At 49.9% G+C, this 18873-nt stretch overlaps 1 protein-coding gene across 4 annotated transcripts in view; it reads left to right on the top strand.

Moving 5' to 3' along the window:
* The first annotated feature begins 1065 nt into the window (after positions 1-1065).
* Lmf1 (lipase maturation factor 1) overlaps positions 1066-18873 on the top strand; it is an 88305-nt gene continuing 70497 nt past the window's right edge. For 2 of the 4 annotated variants that reach the window (XM_034507319.2, XM_076937133.1), the window contains exons 1-3: positions 1066-1278; positions 11826-12135; positions 13778-13788. In XM_034507319.2, coding sequence (XP_034363210.1) covers positions 1107-1278; positions 11826-12135; positions 13778-13788 — 493 coding nt within the window. In that variant the 5' untranslated portion in view covers positions 1066-1106. Of the gene's footprint in view, positions 1279-11825; positions 12136-13777; positions 13845-18873 lie in introns of those variants that run through there. The other 2 variants (XM_076937134.1, XM_076937135.1) reach the window with 2 other exon arrangements.

Below are 18873 nucleotides of genomic sequence, written 5' to 3'. Positions count from 1 at the left end.
AGGATGCATTTATGTGCTGGTACTCCTGTATCAGGGAGCCTGGAGTCTGGGAAGCGTTCCAGCAGCTACACACCAGTCCTTACCCATGAAAGACTCACTGTTGGTATGGAGGTATAAATACTAATGGGTTATTTGACCATGCAAGCATTGGTAATTTATATGTCAAAACAGCAATGGCAAAAAGAAGAGGCTAAAGACAAGTTGTTAGAAAAACAAAACAAAACAGTAGCGATAATTCACAAAGGCACACGATCTTTAATACATAAAAAGTTCCGAAAGATGAATGAAGAAAACCCTTGTTCCAGAGAGCCCTATCGTTTTCCTTATAACCCCTAGGGCTGGTGGTCCCTGAGCACCTCTCCAGTATCATCTGTGTGCAGTGCTGGAATGGCCCCTAACACGAAAAAGCAGAATTGCTATCAGGCAAATGTAATACCAGCATGGAAGAAGGCAGCTCATGAGGACAGTTTCTTTGCTATCATCCTGGGCTATATAGTTCAAGGCCAGTCTGAGCTATTAAAAATAAAATCAAATATAAAAGCAGAGTTGAAGGTTTGCCTCCTTGGGATTCTGCCCATGCCACTGGTGGGTAAATTCTTCCCCTCTGAACCCTTGATGGCCCAGTGGCCCCACAAATAGCTTGAACACGGTCCCAGATCTTCATAGGAGTGCCACCTGTATACTGGGGTCTCTGGGGGACCACAGACAAGGAGATTTATGTAGAATACAAAGCAGTAGGTTCCAGGGCAAATTTCAGGTTTCTTCCTGGGCGGCGGGCAGCAGAGGACTGCCGGGTGAAGACCTTGCTCTGCTTCTGCCACAGGCCTGGCCTTCCCTGCTACAGAGTGGCAGATCTGCATCCAGGACATGGCGTCACCGGCTTCTTCTCCCGTCGCTTTTTCACCTGGCGCTCGACTCTATGCAACTACTGAAGCCACCACGGAGACGCCCACCGCTAGGCGAGACCGCCCAGAGAGGGCGTGGTGCGTGGGCCTTAGCTGCAAGGGGATACGCGCGTGTCATCCAGGGCAGCATGTGTGGCCTTTCAGGCATGTGGGCGTGGCCTCCGCGCGCATTTGTGCTCATGCGCCCAAACTACCCTAGTAATGGCTGCGCCCGAGTGGTCGCTGAGGAAACGGAAGGTCGGAGGTGCGGAGCACAGTCCAGCGTCGCCGTCCTCTCTGGCTAGAGATCCCGCGGATTCTCCAGCCCGGCTACACACCGGCACCTTCTGGCTGACCAGAGTCGTGCTCCTGCGGGCCCTCGCTTTCATTTACTGTGAGTGTCCGGTGGGAGCGGGCTATCGCCGGCATCCTGTGAGCTGGTACCAAACCCTACTCGCTTCCGGACTCCCGTTTGCTCCTCTGTAGGCGTCTAGTATCCTGCACTGCAACTATCCTGCCCTTCTGTGAGCTTCCAGACACCGCCCTCTCACCTCTCACTCAGCGGCCTGTTTCTGGAACCCCAATCCCTGCCTCTGCACAGCCCCACTTAGCACAAGTAAGAGGTGAAGGCAATCCCCATGCACTCCCTCTGCCTGCTCCCTGGGAGGGGCGGGACGATCCTGATTCTATTCCGAAGCCCTAGGGGAGATGAGGGTCGTTAGCCTGCAACTTAGACCTAGCCTGGCCACTTTTGCCTTCTCTCAGCGGGCCCCCCCACTGGACCCAAAGGTGGTGCAGCAGCTCCAACCTGACCTGCTTGGAAGGGCACCTGGCTGAGGGCCTAAAGGTCTAGCTAGATTTCATTGGTAGGCTAGAAGTGAGGTTCAACCAGGTCAGCTCTGGAAGGACTCCCAGGCTCTGCTTAGGTTCTAGCTCTGCAAACCTCCACAGTCCACTGCAACATCTCACACCTACCTGAGCCTAAAGAATCCTTAGCCTCATTCACTTCAGGAAAAGCAGAACCGAGAAGACTGGTAGTCATGCTGGTGTTCCTCGTGCACACCTCTTTTTTGGTTTTTGTTGTTGTTGGTTTGATTTTTGTTGTTTGTTTTTGAAACAGGGTTGTTCTGCATAGTCCTGACTGCCCTGGAACTTGTTCTGTAGACCAGGGTGGTCCGGAACTCCTCACAGAGATCTGCCTGCCTCTGCCTCCAGAGTGCTGGGATTAAACGTGTGCACCACTACACTGGGCACTGATGTTTCTTTACCATCCCCTCAGCTCCTGGCCTGTTATTGTCACCCATAGAGGCAGTGGGTCAGGAGATGTCTTATAGAACCAGCTCCAAACAGCTCACTGTAGCGAAACCTGAACTCAGCTGTGGCTGAGTGCCTGCCACACTCACACTGGGCCTGCCCTGCCTATGGCCACAACCCAGACACCTGTAGACACCTGGCAGTTGGAAGTAGCTGTGGGTTCCAAATCCTCACCTTAATTCTTAATACCTAGGGGGTGGCCCAGTAACTATGTGGACACTGTAGCCATGGCCCAGCTTTTTAGTAAGGAAGGCAAAGCTGAGTTCTAAGTAAGCCCCAAGGCCCAGGCAGGCCTGGGCTGGAGTGTTAGTGTTCCACAGACCAGTCGCCCTCCCGGGCTTGTGCATGGTGCACCTTGGGCATTTTTAGGAAGAGTCACCTCAGGCTTTGGGCTGTGTCCATGTGGCTGTCCTGTGGAGAGTCAGGTTCATGTGCATTTTTGTGTGCTGGGGAGAACTGGAGTTCTTAACCAAATGGTCCCATGTGTTTCTCTGCCTGAGTTTCCACTCATTTCTCTCTAAAGCTGGTGGGAAAAAAAAATCCAGACTTGTGTTGTTTTATCCCATGTGATACTAAGGAATCATGGGGAAGTTGGTACTGGCACACTCAGAACAAGATGAAGGGAGTCTATAGGACTGATAGAGTTGGAAGACACAGTGGCACCTGGTGGCTTTGTGCTGAAGTGATAGGCCTTCAAAGTGATAGGCTGTCCAGCTACTTCACCTCAATGTTGAACTGGCAGTGCTTCTACTATGGAAGACTTGTAATTAAATACAGTGCAGTGCGTTCTGAGAGTTCCCCTCTTAGGAGAGTGGGATCTACAGGTCTTTCCTTAAGCACAATGGGTCCAAAGCACCTGCTGCCTGTAATCCTTGCACTTGGAAGGCAGAGTCTAGAGTTTGAGCCCAGCCTGAGCTACATAGTAGCAAGGCCCTGTCAAAGATAAATAATGGTTTTAAGGAAGGTATTGGTCAGAAAACTGTGTGGATAAGTAACTGTGTGGCCTGCTAATGATCTTCAAAACCAGAGCCAGAGCGTGCCTGTTAGCTGCAGGCTTGTGCACTCCACCTGGTGTTGTGTGATTCCATCCACAGCAGTCCTAGGGTGCACCCAGATGGCAAGGGCGAGCTCCACACAGGGCAGGTGTACATAACTTAACCTCCCAGAACCATTACCACAGGGAAGCCATGGAAGCCAAGGCGTGCCAGTATTTGAGAGCAGTTTTCCTGTAGGGACTGCGCCAGCCACTTGAAGTAAAGATTCACTTGTCACCCTGACACATGGCCTCTAGTCCCTGAGGGTGCTCACCCTATTGAGCTGACACTAATGTATCAACTGCCATGCACCTCGTTCATGCATCACACTGTTCATGCGTCCAGTGACATCACTGTTACCAACATAGGAGAGAATGCATTCAGGGTTTGGCTTAGTGAGCGAGTGACTGTGAGTGACAAGCCCTTGGTTTTAGCTCTGCCATCTGTTTACTATGCTCAGGGCCTGTGTATTTTGTGCACCAGGCTTGTTCCTGGACAGTGTCTTTCTTGAACCCCAAGGAACACCCTGGAGGCTGGAGAGGGGACACTGGGCAACTGATGCCATCCGTCTACTGCTGCTCTTGGGAAGCTGGGCTCTGGACATGAGTACTGATGGCACAGGACTTCCCAGCCTCAGCTGTGTGGTTGCAGTGTCTGGGGCTTGGGGCAGAGCTTGTTCTGCTCCACCTATTGCTGTCCCCAAGTATGATGAGGAAGCTGCGTGAGAGCGAGATAGTTCTACTCCAGGGACTCGAACCCCTGACTCTGGTTTAGGTGTATGTCCCAGGTATTGATCATGTATGTTCCTTGTATTTGCTTGGTCACCTTTCCTCATTTACATATGGTCTGGTTGAACTCTTAGCTGAGGGGAGAAAACACAAAGCGCCCTTGATAGCCTGTCCTCATGGATCTGAGCATTCATGGGCTGAGCCTCTTCCCACGTCAGGCTCCTCTTGTCCTATGCTGTGCTTGGAAGGTAGACACCACCCTCTGCACCTGACACTGAGGAAAAGATGTTCAGGCCTGTAGCTAAGGTCTGGGACTTGGCCACACTCAGCAAGAGCAGCAGCCGTCCGCATTTTTTGGGTGATTCTGCATTATAGCATATTGTCTGAAGGGGCAAGAAAAGATACCTCAGGTTGTTTTGTTTTGTTTTGTTTTGTTTTGTTTTGTTTTTCGAGACAGGGTTTCTCTGTGTAGCCCTGGCTGTCCTGGAACTCACTCTGTAGACCAGGCTGGCCTCGAACTCAGAAATCCGCCTGTCTCTGCCTCCCAAGTGCTAGGATTAAAGGCGTTTGCCACCACTGTCCGGCGATACCTCAGTTTTATCTTTTTCTCTCTAGCTTTGTCTCTCTTCTCTGTCTCTGTCTCTCTCCCTCTGTCTCTCTCTGTGTGTCTGTCTGTCTGTCTGTCTGTCTGTCTCTCTGTGTGTGTGTGTGTGTGTGTGTGTGTGTGTGCTTACACACTCATGTGCTCCAAATAGAACCCAAGGCCTGATAAGGGCATGTTTCCACCTGGAAGGTCTTCACATACCCTCCCTAAAGGTGATCTGGGATTCCTTCCTGGGGCACCGGCATGGCTGAGGTGGCTGGTTCTGCTCTGAGGTCTGGGGTGTTTGATGTGTTCCTTCTCTTCCCTCTCAGCTAGCTAGTCCATGGGTTGACAGTGGCATAGGGCTTCTTTTGCACAAGCCCACTTATTGCCATTGTTTCCTTGTAAGAAAGTTGGTTTCCTGTGCTGCTTCCTTAGAGGACTCTTTCTGAAAGGACTGAACCAGGAGATGGGGGCGGTAACCTCACTACACAGGAGGTCTCCTTTCTTTCCTATGCACTGCACCTTAAATTTCAGTACCCAGAAATAAAGGGGGCATCCACTCCTGTAGCCTCGCAGCTGAGGGCTGTGCATGGGAAGCTGTGTGACCAGTGGGGTTAGCTGGCTGAGCATCCCCTTCTCTGGTCCCTCTGCCTACAGAGGTGCCTGAGTGACAGTGCACTGGGGCATCTCATACTTCTGTGTGCACCATGCACACGCTTTCCTGCGTGTAGAAGAAACTGGTGATGCCCATGTGGCTATGGGCTGCGGGTATCTTCTGAGCTGCCTAGAAAGGCAGTAGCAGGTGAATATGGGCCCTTCTCTCAGTGCTGAAGGCAGAGACATGGGAAGCCTTGTGCTGGGGCCCTGGTAACTCCAGGGAACTCCTGGGCTGGAGGATATGGAACCCTGCTCTCAAACTGCCAAGTACTGAGTGGGTGGTGGCCGGCTTTGAAGGAACATTGACTGATTCACGGAAGCCCAGGACCCACCTAGGGAGCCTATAGTATCAGCTTTTTCTCTCTTTGGTCCTCTAGTTTGGTGTGTTCTAGACCTTCTCTTGGTTGCGACCGTGTGGAGCAGTTCTGGTCACATGTTCTGTAAAGCATGCCTCAAGTTGGGTCTGCACGATGCCTATTAAACTTGAGGTGATAGGTTTGGGAATGATTCCCCCCCCCACCACCCCCATGGTGTTTTCTTGTCATACTCACCTGACATTCACACTGTCCTGTGTCATCTGGTTAGAGCGTGTCTGCTGGGCATGTATCCCTGATGGTCTCCTAGTTTATACCGGGGAAGGAGAGAGACCCCATCCTAGATTAAGGAGAGCTACTACTTGGGAGCTCCTCTGGGAGGAAGATGTGTGTCTTTGGTGTCTGCTCTGAGTGAGTGTGTTGCTAAGGCCTCTTTCCCGTCTGGTTTATTCCTGCCTGTGCTCCTGAGCAGCGGTTGTCCTCTGACTATGTCACTGGTGAGCATGTGTGCCTCTTCCCTCTCATGTGCCATTCAGTTGCTAGGGTAGCTCCTCATTTTCTAGCTTACATATCTGGGTCTCCTCCAGTCTCCTGCCCAGCTCTGGGGTCAGCTGCTTCTCAAAAAAACCCAATTCTTTGGGTAGAGAATGAGATGAGAAACCCCAGGCTGACTGTTAAGTGCCTACTGCAACCTTCACAGTGGCAGAGCCGGTTTCTATATAACCAGGGCATCATGTACATATGGGATCACCTCTGTCTCACTGCTAGATTCTGGTTGGTACACAGGCCAGGGCATGCTTAACCTCACCTCTGGCTGCCTGAGGCCATGTGCTCCCCTAGTGGACTAGACTCCTGGGGATAGAGCTAGCCAGAGCACCACCTTGGCATGATTCCTCTGTCCTTGTCCCTGAAGACATCTAACCAATTCTCTGTCAGGAAGGTCGTACATGTTAGGGAGTTGGCTCTATTTGGCACAGTCTGTACTCCCATTGGCTTGCCCCAACATCCTGATTGGATTTTTGTTTGTTTTTTTGTTTTGTTTTGCATTTGTGTGCTATGGTTGTTTGAATATGCTTGGCCCATGGGAGGTGACACTATTAGGAAGTGTGGCCTTGTTGGAAAAGGGGTGGCCTTACTAGAAGAAGGGTGTCTCAGTGTAGGTGGGCTTTGAGGGCTCAAGCTCCGCCCAGTGTAGAAGAGGGAGTCTCCTTCTGGATGCCTTCTGATGAAGGTGCAGAACTCTCAGCTCATTCTCCAGCACCATGTGTCTGCCTCTGCCTTTCCCAGGATACGATGACAGGGATGGCTTGCGAGTAGAACCTGACAGTCTACAGAGTGCAGACTCTTACTTCTTTATGTTTATGTCTATCTATCATCATGTACCCAATCACACACACTTCTCAGTCCCAGGTGTGCCCACAACCTTTGTGAACTTGTGACCTCCTCCCTCCCCAAAAAGGAGGAGGAGAAAAAAGGAAGGAAGGAAGGAAGGAAGGAAGGAAGGAAGGAAGAAGGAAGGAGAAGAAGAAGAAGAAGAGGAAGAGGAAGAGGAGGAGGAGGAGGAGGAGGAGGAAGAAGAAGAAGAAGAAGAAGAAGAAGAAGAAGAAGAAGAAGAAGAAGAAGAAGAAGAAGAGTCCAATATGTGTTGCCCATGTATTCACAACTTAGTCAAACTCCCAGTGTCCAGCTCCATAAAGAAAACGGAGTCCTTCCCCATCCACACCCGCCAGGAACCACTGTGGAGAGCCATGCTTCAGCATCATTTTCACGGTTTTTAAGAGTTCTCTTCTACTGCTTTCTGTCTAGGCTGTTTGTTTTGGGGGTGCAGGGAGAGGGTTGTCACAGAAGCTTCTGTGTCCCTCCTCAACTCTTAACTGAGCAAGCTGCATTTACCGTGCACCCCTGCTGTTACTGAATCAGAAGCACCTGCATTTCTACCCATGAGCACTCTCCCACTGTGTGAACGGGGCAGGTATCGCCACCTTAAGAGGCATCTTGACTGTGGTTCAGTTTTTAGTAATTGCTAACAAACTACTCTGAACATGTTGTGGAGGTTTTATGTGGACATAAGTCTCCAGTTCACTTGGGTAGATACCCAAGAGCATCATGGTGGACCATACAGGCTCCATCTGTCTCTGTTTTACTGTACAGGACCCTGCCTAACTGCCAGAATAGTGGCTGTTACCTTGCATTCTCTCTGCACACATGCTCAACAAGCCTGCAGCTTGGAAGCCTCCAGGGCACTTGTACTACCAGGTTTTTCCAGATTTGGGGCTTTTGGTTGGTTCATTGGTTGATAGAGAGACTGTTTCTTATATTCCTGGGTGATCTTGAACCTGCTGTAAACCTGAGGATGACCTTGAACTGCTTGATCTTTCTGCCTAAGTCTTCTGCGGGCTGAGATTACAAAAGTGCACCACCGTACCCAGAACCTCACTGGTTTTATTGGTTTCTTCAGTGAGGGTGGCATTGCTGTGTTTTCCTGTGTTCGTTTGTCATATGTGTTTGCGTATGGCAGATGGTCTCAGTATCTCTAAACATCTTTTACCCCTTGTTGGGTTTTCTTACTGCTATGTTCTTTAATGAAAATCCCTTATCAGACACATGGTGGTTTGTGACATTTCCCTCCAGTCTGTGTATCATATTTCCATTTTCTTTGAAGTTTCTATTGAAAATTTACAGTTGTTTACTCACCCTTCCTTCCTTCCTTCCTTCCTTCCTTCCTTCCTTCCTTCCTTCCTTCCTTCCTCTCTCTCTCTCTCTCTCTCTCTTTCTGCCTTTCTTTCTTCTTTCTTTCTTTCTTTCTTTCTTTCTTTCTTTCTTTCTTTCTTTCTTTCTTTCTTTCTTTCTTTCCTTTTCACAAAGTCCAAGAGCTGAGCATTTGGTGTTTTATCTAAAACACTTGCTGCTAAACCTGAGTCCCATGGCTGCCCCTCCCCCTCTTCCCTTCTGTTTTGTTGAGCTACATGAGTGCTGGGATGACATGCATGAGACACCAGGCACAGCCTAGGTTTTATTATGTTTGCTTCTAATTGTTTGGTTTTATCTGTACCACATTCAGTCTGTGGACCTTTTGGAATAATTTTATGTTAAGGGGTTAAGTCTGAGGCCATCTTTTTGCACGTGGATTTGGTATTAGCTTGCTTTAGGGCCTGGGTATTTTGCTCAGGTTTTTGTTTTGGTTTTGGCAGGAGGAGTGTATGCACCGTGGTGGTAGCTCTGGTGGGTACCCTCTGCTAAGTCATCTTTTAATGGATGGCACCATCATAGCAACAGCAAGCTGACTCTTGTGGAACAAGGAGCTAGAGTGATGGAGTGGGGCTAGCCTAGAGACCTCCCACTAGAGTGTTGGAGTGGGGCTAGTCTAGAGACCTCCCACTGGGCTCCAAACCTTTTATGATTCAGCAGCACTGCCACACTGAGGAATAAGCCTGCATCCGAGGCAATCTCTGGATCAGGTCACATTCAAACTGTAGCAGTTGGTTGTATTTCCTCAGCACTTTATCTTTGCAACTTTGTGAGTCTGTGTGTATCCACTGCCAGGCTCTCCTCTCCCCTCCACGGATTGCTGTCTCTAGTTTTCCTTCTTCCCTTCTCCTCCTCCTTCTCCTCCTCCTTCTTCTCCTTCTCCATCTTCTTTTTTTCTTTCTTCTTTCTCATTTTCTTCTTTTTTCTTCTCTCTTCTCCTTTCCTCCTCCTCTTCCTCTTCCTCCTCCTCTTCCTCTTCTTTTCTTCTTCCTTCTCCCCATTTCTCCTTATCTTCTGTCTTAGTTAGGGTTTAGTGCTGTGAACAGACACCATGACCAAGGCAAGTTTTATAAGGACAACATTTAATTGGGGCTGGCTTACAGGTTCAGAGGTTCAGTCCATTATCAAGGCAGGAACATGGCAGCATCCAGGCAGGCATGGTGCAGGAGGAGCTGAGAGTTCTACATCTTGTTCTGAAGGCTGTAGGAGAAGACTGGCTTCCAGGCAGCTAGGACAAGGGTCTTAAAGCCCATGCCCACAGTGACACACCCACTTCAACAAGGCCACACCTCCAAATAGTGCCACTCCCTGGGCCAAGCATTCAAACCACCATATCTTGATTAGTGTAAATTTGTAGAGTGAGTCCTATTCCTCTTCTGATTACATCAGCTCTTCTGTTTCCTTTACTCTTCATATGTGCTTCCAGAACCAGCCTGTCAATGTACAGACAAACTCATGTGACTGGGACTGTTTCAATGGCGAGTGCACCTCTTCCAGTGCATGGCCGTGGCTTAGTTCCCCACACCCTCAGACACTTCTTTCTTTCTCCTGTGTTTTGTGGTCTCCCACAGATGGAGACTTGTTAGATTTGTGCCTGCACTATTTCCAGTTGCTTTTATACTTTTTTTTGAGTCAGGGTTTCTCTGTGTAGCTCTGGCTGTCCTGGAACTCATTATGTAGACCAGGCTGGCCACAAACTCACAGAGATCTGCCTGCCTCTGCCTCCCTAGTGCAGGGTTTAAAGGTGTGTGCCACTGCCTGGCTCTCTTTTTCTTTTCAAACTTAGATGACACTGTGCATTGCTTGCATATAGGAGCACAGTCGACTCTTCTGTTCAGACCTTGTGCCCCGTCCCATGATCATGATAAACTCACCTTTAGTACTAAAGGTCGCCATTTTTGTCTTGTTTCTGTAAGTTCTTTGACATTATCCACATAGACCGTCTTTGCTAATGAAGCCACTTCTTCATCCCCTGTCTGTGTGTGTGCCTTTACTTCTCATACCTTTCCCTTTCTTTATTCTACCCCTCCCCCGCCCTGCGCTAGGTACACATAGTGTGGACACCCTTGAAGAAGTAGAAGTGTTTTGTGAAAGGGAAGATCCTATAAACAGACTCTGAGCTTGGGCTGCTACATTCTCATGAGTAGCACAGGCTGCTGGCCCTGGGGAGCAGTGCTGTTGATGGAGTCACGTCACTAGGACATCCTGTGATGGCTAATGCCAAGTGCTCACACATACCCAGACACAAGCTTACATAAGCAATGCCAGTTTGCTTGCTTAGACATCATATGAGAGCAGACATAGTCCATGTATGTACATACAGCATGCTTTCTCCAGGCTGCGTTCCAGAAGCCCTCAGGATTCTGAGGAAATATATGCTGTTGCGTGTAGCTTAGGTACTTTGTGAGTTACTTTCCTGATGCTGTGATGAAATACCATGGCCAAGGCAAGTTACAGAAGGAATACAAGGCAAGTTACAGTTCCAGAGGGATAGGAGTCCATTGTAGTGGAGAGGCATGGCGGCACAGGACAGGCATGGCAACAGAAGCAAGAGGCAGAGAGTGAACTGGGAATGGCATGAGGCATTTAATCTCATAACTCATCCCCAGTGACATACTTTCCCTAACAAGTCTGCACCACCTAAACCTCCCTAAATATCTCCAATGACTGGGAAGGAACCAAGAGCTCAGATAACAGAGACTATAGGGACATTTCTCATTCAAACCGCACAGGTGCCAAGTCATGTGTGATGCCTCAGTGAAAACCATGTTTGGCCCATGAGATCCTTGCCTGCTTGGATCCTCTCATGATCACAGGGTTGTCCATTTGTGTCCTGTCCTGGTTAGTGTTTATTGTACTTGACTTAACCTAGAGTCACCTGGAAAGAAGGAATCTTGGGTGAAGAATCGCCCTTTTACACTGACCTGTGGGAGTGTCTGTGGGAGGTGTAGGAGGGGTAGGAGGGGTAGGAGGGGTAGGAGGGCCCAGCCCACTGTGGGCAGCACCATTCCCAAGGCAAGTAGCCTTGGGCTGAGTGTGAGCCAGAGAGCAAGCTGGTAAGCAGCGTTACTTCACTGTTTCTGCTTGAGTTCCTGCTCTGACTTCCCTCAGTGATGGACCGTGACCTGGAAGCATAAGTTGAGATAAGCCATTTCCATTCTTACTTTGCTTTTTAAGTTACCTTAAGTCGTGGTGTTCATCACAGCAACAGAAAGCAAACTGGAACATGTTATCTTATGTCCGTGGCGCCATCTCCTCCTTGTGTGCCTTTATGGCCATAGGGCCATTACCTCTCCATACCTCGCTAGCCCCAGGGCCTCTTCTCCTGTACCCATGGAGGCCTGTTCTTGCCTGTGACCCCTTGGGTCCATGAAAGTTGATCTTATTTGTGTCCACTTGTGTCCATGGGGGCCCATTCATGTCCACTCTTTTCACCTGTCCTCATGTCACCCATCTACTAACATCTTTCCCCACAGGAACCCAGTTCCTACTTGCATCCCTGAGCTCATGGAGGGGTGGCCTGTCCCTACTCACAACTCCTGTGTTTGTATGTCTTCCAGTTGTGGCCTTCTTGGTGGCATTCAATCAGAACAAGGCCCTCATTGGTGACCAGGGACTGCTGCCCTGCAGACTGTACCTGAAGAATGTCCAGCAGTACTTCCAGAGCAGCACTGGCTGGTCTGCCTGGACCTATTCTCCAACCATTATGTGGCTGTTGGACTGGTCAGACATGAACTTCAACCTGGACCTCCTTGCTCTTCTTGGGTTGGGCCTCTCATCCTTTGTCCTGGTGACCGGCTGTGCCAACATGATACTCATGGCTGCTCTCTGGGCCCTCTACATGTCCCTGGTCAATGTAGGGCAGATCTGGTAAGTAGAGCCTGTCCCCTAGCCCTTTGGACATATACCTACCTCCTGACCACTGAAGTGCCACAGTGAGCTTGCTCAGGGGTGCATCACGAAGCATGTAGGCCTTGACAGAGGATTCTGTCACCATTCAGCCAAACTCTTTGGGAATGAAATGTGTGATTGTCCTTAGAGATCTATGTCCCCTTGAGAATATGCTGCCAGCCTGCTTGAGCCATTAGTTTTGAGAAGATGGAGACAGAGATCATTGGACAGCTGGTGGGAACACTGAGGTCAGAAAGACTTGACTTTGAAACATCACCCTTCTACCCTTACCAAGAAGAGTCTTTGCAGCCTGTGCCCGACATCACATAAGGCCATGGCTCAAAGCTTGCCCTGCTGGGGCCCTGTAGGACTACAGGAGGTATTGGAGTTTATAGGATCACTAAGGCCAGAGAGTTTATGGACCACAGGAAGACATGTTGGAGAAATCTGCGGATGTGGCGATCAAAATCAGTGTGTACACATGGGAAGTGGGTGAGGGGGTTGGGATCTGTAGTGATTGTTTTTCTCCTTGCTGTGACAAAATTCCTCACAAAAGCAACTAAAAGTGTGTGTGTGTGTGTGTGTGTGTGTGTGTGTGTGCGCGCGCGCATACATGCACATACATGCACTGGGTTTACAGACACATACATCCATACCCAGCTTTTACTTAGGTTCTAGGGATTCAAACTTGGGTCCTTGTGCTTGCAGAGCAGGTGTTATTACCCACTGGGCCGTCTCTCCAGCCCTGCCCATGAGCCCTTCCCCATTCTCTGTTCAGAGACGCTCCTCATTGGAGAACTTCTCACATAGTGTATTTCTGGGGTTAGCTCTGAGTAGGAGCTACTAAGTGTGATGTTCACTTAAATATCTCCTCTATGGACATGTAGTACCGTGCTCAAAGGAAGCACTCACTGCCTCAAGCATCTGTGGAGATATATATATCTATATATCTATATATCTATATATCTATATCTATATCCTCAAGCATTATTGTTTTATCTGTATCTCTGCCAGGCAGGGGATCAGTTAACATAGTCTCAGAAGCAGCAGGCTGTCAGCCTGCTCAGTGAGTCCAGACCCCACAGCAAATCTCAGGCTCCTCCCTTCCATCAGCACACATGCATTCCATTTTTCTTCTTCACTGAGATGTAGTTTATACACTGTGAAGTCTAACTGTTGGATGGGTATGAGTCAAGCTGAGTATGGTGGTATATGCCTTTAAGACCACTACTCAGGACAGACAGAAAACCTGCAAGTTCAAAACAAACCTGGGCTACACAGTGAGTTGCAGGACAGCCTAGGCTACAGAGCAAGACTCTGTCTCAAAATGGAATAAGACAAACCAAAAGTAAACTTTACAAGGCAGTGGCTTTCTGTATTTAGGGGTCACGAAACCTTGCCGTAAAGCTTAAAGCATTCTCATTACAACAAGAGAGCCCTGTACCTTAGCCCATCAACCCAACAGCCCCTGGTGACCAGTAACTGCTTTCAGCCTGCTTTCAGGTCCTCCTGTGCCCCACACTGCCCCAAGCTCACAAGTGGGTTTTGCTCAGTTGGGTAAGCATGGTTTAACATATGAAACCAAGCCGACATCTTAATTTTCTTTTTGTGTGTGTTTCAGGTATTCTTTTGGTAAGTGACAATCATGCAGAAAAAAACCTCTGTGAGGGCTTGCCTTTTGTGTTGGGGTATGTATCTCCGTGCATTTCGGATGTGGGAACTTATCTCATGTTTAAATACTGCTGGCTCTCGGGGTGTGAGTGTGGTTCTATAGTTCGTTGGCAGGCTGGCAAGTCCTGATGTGGGCTGTGGTAGAAGTGAACAGCTAGGGTGGGTTGTGCCTGGTGGCTCCCAGGTGAGGCACTGGGGTAGGGTGGGTTGTGCCTGGAGACTCCCAGGTGAGGAACTGGGGTAGGGTGGGTTGTGCCTGGGGGCTCCCAGGTGAGGCACTGGGGTAGGGTGGGTTGTGCCTGGGGGCTCCCAGGTGAGACACTGGGGTAGGGTGGGTTGTGCCTGGGGGCTCCCAGGTGAGGCACTGGGGTAGGGTGGGTTGTGCCTGGGGGCTCCCAGGTGAGGCACTGGGGTAGGGTGGGTTGTGCCTGGGGGCTCCCAGGTGAGGCACTGGGGTAGGGTGGGTTGTGCCTGGGGGCTCCCAGGTGAGGCACTGGGGTAGGGTGGGTTGTGCCTGGGGGCTCCCAGGTGAGGCACTGGGGTACCTTTAGCAACTGCACTGCATAATAACAGCGATGCTAGGTTGGAGAGATGTTTCAGATGTTGAATGCACTTAGTGCTTTTGTAGAGGAACCGGGTTTGGTTATAAGCAACCACACAGAGGCTAACAACCACTGTGCCTCCAGTTCCAAGGGGATCCTGTGTCTTCTAACCGCTTTGGGGATTGCATGTGTGTGATACATAGATACACATACAAGCAAAGCATGCATGCACATAAAATAAAAACAAGTAAATCTTGAAAAGAGGATGGTTGGTGTGATAGCACACACCTTTAATTCCAGCACTTGGGAGGCAGAGGCAGGCAGAGCTCTGTGAGTTCAAGGCCAGCCTGGTCTCCAAAGTGAATTCCAGTTCTGCCCAGGCTACATAATGCGACCCTGTCTCAAAGAATAAAATAAGTAATGGTAACTGCTGAGGGCAGGGCCAGTGTGGCTGGTCAGGACACAGTAGTCCTGTGTGTGTTTCAGGATGTGAAGCAGAATCTGCTTCTTGTTTCTTGTATCAAAGTCCCCCAGAGAACCCTATCTTCTCCAGTGCTCCAGGGAACTTCAGGGAATAATGGTAGCTATTTATCACTGAGGTGATGACTAGAGAAGGCATTTGGGAGAAGTACAGGAGGCCCCTCCCAGTGTGTGTCTTAGTCTTGTAGCCCACCGAGCTGCAAGGAGGTGTGTTCATAGGACGGAGCAGGCAGTGCGGCGAGCACTGTCCAGGGCACTGTGCTGGTCAGAGAAGCATTTGGATGCTCCCAGCCCATGCCGTTGACATCACTGGAGTGTGACCGAAGGCGGCCCCCAAGTGGCCAGGAAGCTGAGTACCTGGGGATATAGTGTTGTCCCAATTCTAGAGTCCTACAATAAAAGACAAGGATACTTTGTATGGGGAGAGTGAGGGGGTGGGGGAGGGTGTCTTTACTGCCCTGCAATTCTATCACTCAAGGACTCCACAGGAGGCACCTTGACCCCACTGCAGCTTCCCCATGCTGTGCGGGTATCTGGGCCACACCCTGCCTCTCCTACCTATATGGCTTTGACTGTGAGGCCTGAGTCCCAAGTCACTGTCTGGCCTGTGTTCTTAGCCTCACCTACTGAGTGTGCTCTGCAGTGCTGGAGAAGGAGATCCACTGGTAAGTGTGAGGCCCTTGGTCTACTGCCACAGTAAATGTTTCCCCTCATTTTTACTTCCCACTGGAAATGTTTCCCCTCATTTTTAGTTCCCACTATAAATATTACCCCTTATTTTTTAGTTCCCCGAGTAGACAGATACCTGCATAACTGCTAATCTGTTCTTTCCCACACAGCTGAGAGCAGGGTCACTGTGGCTGGTCAGGACACGATAGTCCAGGATGTTCGTATCTGTTTCTTATTTCTGTATCAAAGTCCCCCAGAGAACCCTGTGTTCTCCAGTGCTTCAGGGAACAAACCTTCTTTTCTTAGTGAACATTGCTTATCTGAAATTGCAACAGGATTACTTTTTTGTCTGGTTATGAATATGGAAACCTTGAGGCCCTGACTCCTGTATCTGGATGGGATCCCTGCTCCTTGGTGCAGAGGATTCCGGGAGTTGCTGGTAAAATCAAGTCTGAGGCACTCTGGGTGCTTGCCGCCAGCACTCTCTGGAGCTGTGGCTGTGTCACGGGACAGGCACGATGAGAAGTAATAAGTGTTTCACACATCTTCAGACATGTGCTTGTCAGTGGCTGCCCCATCTTGGGATCTGGGCGGTGGGGTATCCCCAGGATTCTGGCACATGGCAGGGGAGGGGGGTGAGATACAGAAGAACTTGGAATTTTGCTGCACAGCTGAGCTGTGGATGTTGAGCAGCGGAGGACCTCCAGATGGTAGCTTCAGGAACTTAGAGAAAAACTACTGCCTAGTCACCTTTTATCTGCATCCTTAACTATTGGCACTCAGCAGGCACCGTCCTTACCTGGTGGTGCCGGGACCTGGTAGCTTATGGTGTCGTTGTGTCCCTGCCTTCCATCTTCTCTCTTGCTGTCCCAGAGAGCAAAGACCCATCTGGGTAGGCAGCACAGGGCGGGCAATAGGTGAAGACTTTTCTGGAATGGCTGAAGTGATCTGCAGCTGGGAGGTGGTGGTGGCCTACGCCTCTGATCCCAACACTCAGGAGGCAGAGGCAGGTGGATCTGTGTGAGTTCAAGGTCAGCCTGATCTACAGAGCAAGTTCCAGGACAGACAGGGCTACACAGAAAAACCCTGTCTACACACACACACACACACACACAGAGAGAGAGAGAGAGAGAGAGAGAGAGAGAGAGAGAGAGAGAGAGAGAGAGAGGAGAAACCACTGGCTTCTCTTCTAGAGTACCTGGATTCAATTCCCAACACCCACTTGGGGGCTCACAACCATAAATAAGTCCAGTTCAAGAGGATCTAGTGCCCTCTTCTGGCCTCTGTGGGCACTGCACATACATGGTACACATATAGGCAAAATACCTATATGCATAAAGTTATGAAGACTCTTCTGGAAGTTTCTCTTCTCTGGCCCTGTGTTGCTGTCCACTGGAGCCAAATCTCCCAGTGAGCACCGCCTGTCATCCTGGCTGTGTGATCTTAGTTGCATCAGTCATCTCTGTTTACACGGAGGCTTCGGTGAACTAAGAGCTGAAATGTGGAGCTGCTTGCAGCTCTCTGCTGGGCTTTATCCCCCAATGGTGATTTGATATGCACTGAGCTTCCAGAGCCTTATGCAATGTGGCAGCTTCTCACCATGTATATTATGTCTGTATTTGTATCTATTTGTATATTCATTTCAAGATAGAAGTCTTACTTATCTACCCCACACTGTTTTCAAACTCCTTATCCTCCTGTTTCAGCCTCCCGAATGCCAGTTACAGACATACACCTCCACACCTGGCTTTTAACATGGATTTATTATATTAGTTAAAACTGAATCAATAAAATGCCCATCAGTCAATACCAAAGTCCCACCAGCCATCACTGGAGGGCTGAAAAGCATGGCTCTAGAAAGATCTGTGGACAGGGCCTCAGGGAGGGCACCCCCATTCAACTAGCAAAGGGGTTTCTCCAGTCACCTCTGTTCTTGGGCGAGGGTGAGCAATGATGTTGGGGACTGGCCTCTTCTGTACACATCACTGTTGTCAGTGAAGCATTCTGGGTAAGGAGCCCCAACAGTGAGGTCTCATTTCAAGTGCCTTCCTTCATCTCAGAAAATCAGAGTTCCCCAACATACTTAAGTTTTTTTATTAGTAATTTTTTTTCTGTCTCTTTCAGAGGTGCCCTTTAGCTGTGGCAGCTTTGGGTTCCTCTCCATTACCTGCCACTATGCCAGTGCTGTACTCCCATCTCTAGACACATGCAGTTTCTGAGAGGGCTGGGAGTGTGTGCTGGGGCTGTTCCTTGGGTCACAGGGAGCCCGAGGCATTGATCAATCATGTGGTCTGTCATCTTTGCTGCATTCGACTTGCCTTGGCAACATGCAGATCAGAGACTGGGTTGGAAAAGAATTCCTCCTGTGCCCTGGGGATGTAGGAAACTCCTGTCCCAGAGGGACTGTGCTTCCTGGTGTCCCTTCACCCAGTCTTCTAGAGCTCCAGTAGCCTGCGAGGCCGAGCTGTAGGGCTTCAGGTCTCCTGAAGGAGGGGGCTGCTCCTGGCAGGCACCTTCCCAGCACACTCAGTACGTGGTGTGACTCTTGTCCCCAGCCTGATGACTGCTTTCCCCAGCTCAGCCACTGTCCCTGGCATGGCCATTGTCCCTAGTGTGGGCACTGTCCCTGGCATGGCCATCCCCCATCCACAAGGTTTCTTCAGTCTTGTTCCCAGACTGACTCCTTCTAAGCATGGCCTATGAGGGACAGGGAACATCAGGATGACTGCTCTGGCTCCAAGGGCTGTTGTGGGGAAAAGGGCTTGGGAGCGTCATGCTATAGGGGCTGCCTGCTGACAGGACTGGGAGGGCCTGGGAGAAAACAGCATGATTGACTCCAGCCAAGTTCACAGCCTCCTCCAGCTAGGCTCTTGGGGGATAGATACTGTAAAGTCCTCAAGGTCCAGATAGGCAGTCAGGAAATGTAGTGCATTCCGGAAGCCTCTGGAGTGTTCTAGACCACAAAACCCTTTTGTATGTCCTTTGATTGTGGTGAATGGGGTGTAGGCCTTGCCTCCCAAGTGATGCTCAGACAGTGTGGGCAGCACTCCCCATTCTCTCTGCCTGGGCCCCTTGGCCTGGTGGGTTTTTCTGGAGAAGTCACACTGTGTCTGGTTCCTGTAGAGATGGGAGACCAGGCTGCTGTGTGTGTGTAGGATTGTGAGAAGCCCTGTGCCTCAGGGGATCCCACAGGTTTGGGGTAACTAGAGGCCTTTGATGTCTCCTAGGTCCCCCACCACCACTCATGGCAGCACAAGTGTAATAGTCTAAAAATCCCAGGTTCCCAGGACTCAGAAAAGGGTTCTAGAAGCCCTGTGCCGCCTGTGGTTCAGTACAACAGTGTCGGGATAAGAAT

Source organism: Arvicanthis niloticus, chromosome 6, assembly GCF_011762505.2.
Source record: "Arvicanthis niloticus isolate mArvNil1 chromosome 6, mArvNil1.pat.X, whole genome shotgun sequence".
Taxonomy (NCBI): domain Eukaryota; kingdom Metazoa; phylum Chordata; class Mammalia; order Rodentia; family Muridae; genus Arvicanthis; species Arvicanthis niloticus.
The sequence above is the reverse complement of the archived record's forward strand: the minus strand, read 5'-3'. Positions and strand labels throughout refer to the sequence as shown.